This window comes from Juglans regia, chromosome 15 (genome assembly GCF_001411555.2).
Source record: "Juglans regia cultivar Chandler chromosome 15, Walnut 2.0, whole genome shotgun sequence".
Lineage (NCBI taxonomy): Eukaryota > Viridiplantae > Streptophyta > Magnoliopsida > Fagales > Juglandaceae > Juglans > Juglans regia.
Genome location: NC_049915.1, coordinates 10,127,233 through 10,129,020, shown reverse-complemented (window position 1 = coordinate 10,129,020; position 1,788 = coordinate 10,127,233). Strand labels below are relative to the sequence as shown.

At 44.2% G+C, this 1,788-nt stretch overlaps 1 protein-coding gene across 1 annotated transcript; it reads right to left on the bottom strand.

The window, feature by feature from the left end:
- Nucleotides 1-1,029: 1,029 nt before the first annotated feature.
- LOC109020028 lies at nucleotides 1,030-1,491 on the bottom strand. Its single transcript, XM_019002421.1, has 2 exons — nucleotides 1,199-1,491; nucleotides 1,030-1,168 (listed from the first exon to the last, which is right to left on the bottom strand). The coding sequence occupies exons 1-2, from the start codon at nucleotides 1,489-1,491 to the stop codon at nucleotides 1,030-1,032; spliced, it is 432 nt and encodes a 143-aa protein (XP_018857966.1).
- Between the last annotated feature and the right edge of the window lie 297 nt (nucleotides 1,492-1,788).

The window sequence follows — 1,788 nt, the reverse complement described above, 5'->3', positions numbered from 1 at the left end:
GCCAGTTCCAACTCTATCTTGAACTCAGTTTCTCTATCCGGTGGTAGACCAGGTAGTTCATTGACAAAAACTTCAGGAAAGTCTTCAACTACGGGTATCCCACGGATTTCTTCACTCCCATCTGTCTTCTCCACAATCATCAACAAAAAAGCTGAGGCTCCATCCTCAATACACTTCCTAACTTGTAAAGCCGAAATCACTGGTGGGGTGGCCTTAACTGATGCTCCCACGTACCTAATTATGTCTTCACTTGGGGATTCAAATACCACTTCTCGCTTTCGACAATCTATCTTAGCATGGTGCTTGAATAGCCAGTCCATACCCAAAATTAGGTCAAACTCCATCTGACCGAATACTAGTAGGTCAGCCTTCAACGTCCTTCCATCTAGCTCTACAGGACAATCCTTAACTAAACGGGTACAAGCTACCGTATTCCCATAAGGAATTAACACTACAACCCGTCGAGGTAATAGCTCAATTTGCAAACTACAAATTCGTGCAAACGCTGCAGACACAAAGGACTGCGACGCGCCCGAATCAAATAGCGCACAAGCTGTGAACCTTAACAGATTGACGTTTCCTAATAAAATATAATGTGATTCTATTAATAACCATATTTCCAACACTCAAGTTAATAATAAAAGCATAAAGACTTTAAGGAAAAATACCAGTGATGACGACAGCTTCCTCAACCTCTGATGCGTCAGCATCGATATCACCTGGGGTTACAGCATACACGGTTGCTGGGATGTGGGGCCTTGGTTTATGATCACCAGCTCCACTACCTTGTGCAGTGTTGGGACAATCTCTGATCAAATGTCCTGGTTTTCCGCATCGATAACAAACTCCATAACCACTACGACATTCTCCAGGATGACGCTTTCCACACTTAGGGCATAACGAATAAGCATATGGCATATGTCCTCCTGTCACTATTCCCTTGCCTTTCGCTGGGCTGGAAAAAGACCTTTTCTTCTCTGCACTACCGCTTGCAGCAAAAGGCATGGTCCTCTTTCGTTCGGAATTGATCTAGATTGCTAGACCTCTCTGCTCAGCCTCTGCTATCACAGCCACATTTACCAACTCTTGGTAATTCTCTAGTCTTAGGCAAGCTACTTGACTACGGACCCTTGGCTGAAGTCCTGCTTGAAACTTCTGCGCCTGCATCCTTTGAGTAGAAATCAAGTGTGGTGCAAACCTTCCTAACGCCATGAACTTAGCAGCATACTGTTCTACGGTCAGACTGCCTTGAGTTAAACTCGCAAACTCCTGTGCCTTCAGTTGTTTGGCAGAATCAGGGAAGAATCTGTTGTCGAACTCTTCCTTAAATCTCTCCCATGATAGTGCAGCGAGACTTCCTAGTTCCCTAACTAGGAGTTGCCTTCGTGTATCCCACCACATTCTAGCTTCTTCTTGGAATAGGTATCCAGCGTATAGAACCTTTTGGTCCTGAGTACAACCACAGATCTCATATGTCCTTTCGAGATCCATAATCCATTTCTCGGCTTTTAGTGGCTCTTCATTACCAGAAATGTTTGGATAACGATGGATCAAGAACTTCTCACACAAACAATCCCTGACTTCGGGTCTAGGTACATGTGCTTGCTGATGTTGCTGTTGTCTAAGCATGTCAGTCAACAAACGTACAGCTTCAGCTAATCCTTCATCCATCAGGGGATTCTGATTATCCTAATTTGTGACTCCCTTAGGGTTTTGACGTATCCTACCTCGAGTCATGTCACTTTCTAAATCACATGAGTACACGTGTTACAACCACATACTATCTCT

Bases quoted from the DNA above. Each gene is read 5' to 3' on its own strand.
- LOC109020028 (XM_019002421.1), bottom strand. From the start codon at position 1,491: ATGGATCTCGAAAGGACATATGAGATCTGTGGTTGTACTCAGGACCAA. The intron at 1,169-1,198 runs GTTTGCACCACA...TTCTACTCAAAG, and splicing joins AAGTTCATGGCGTTAGGAAG to GATGCAGGCGCAGAAGTTTC.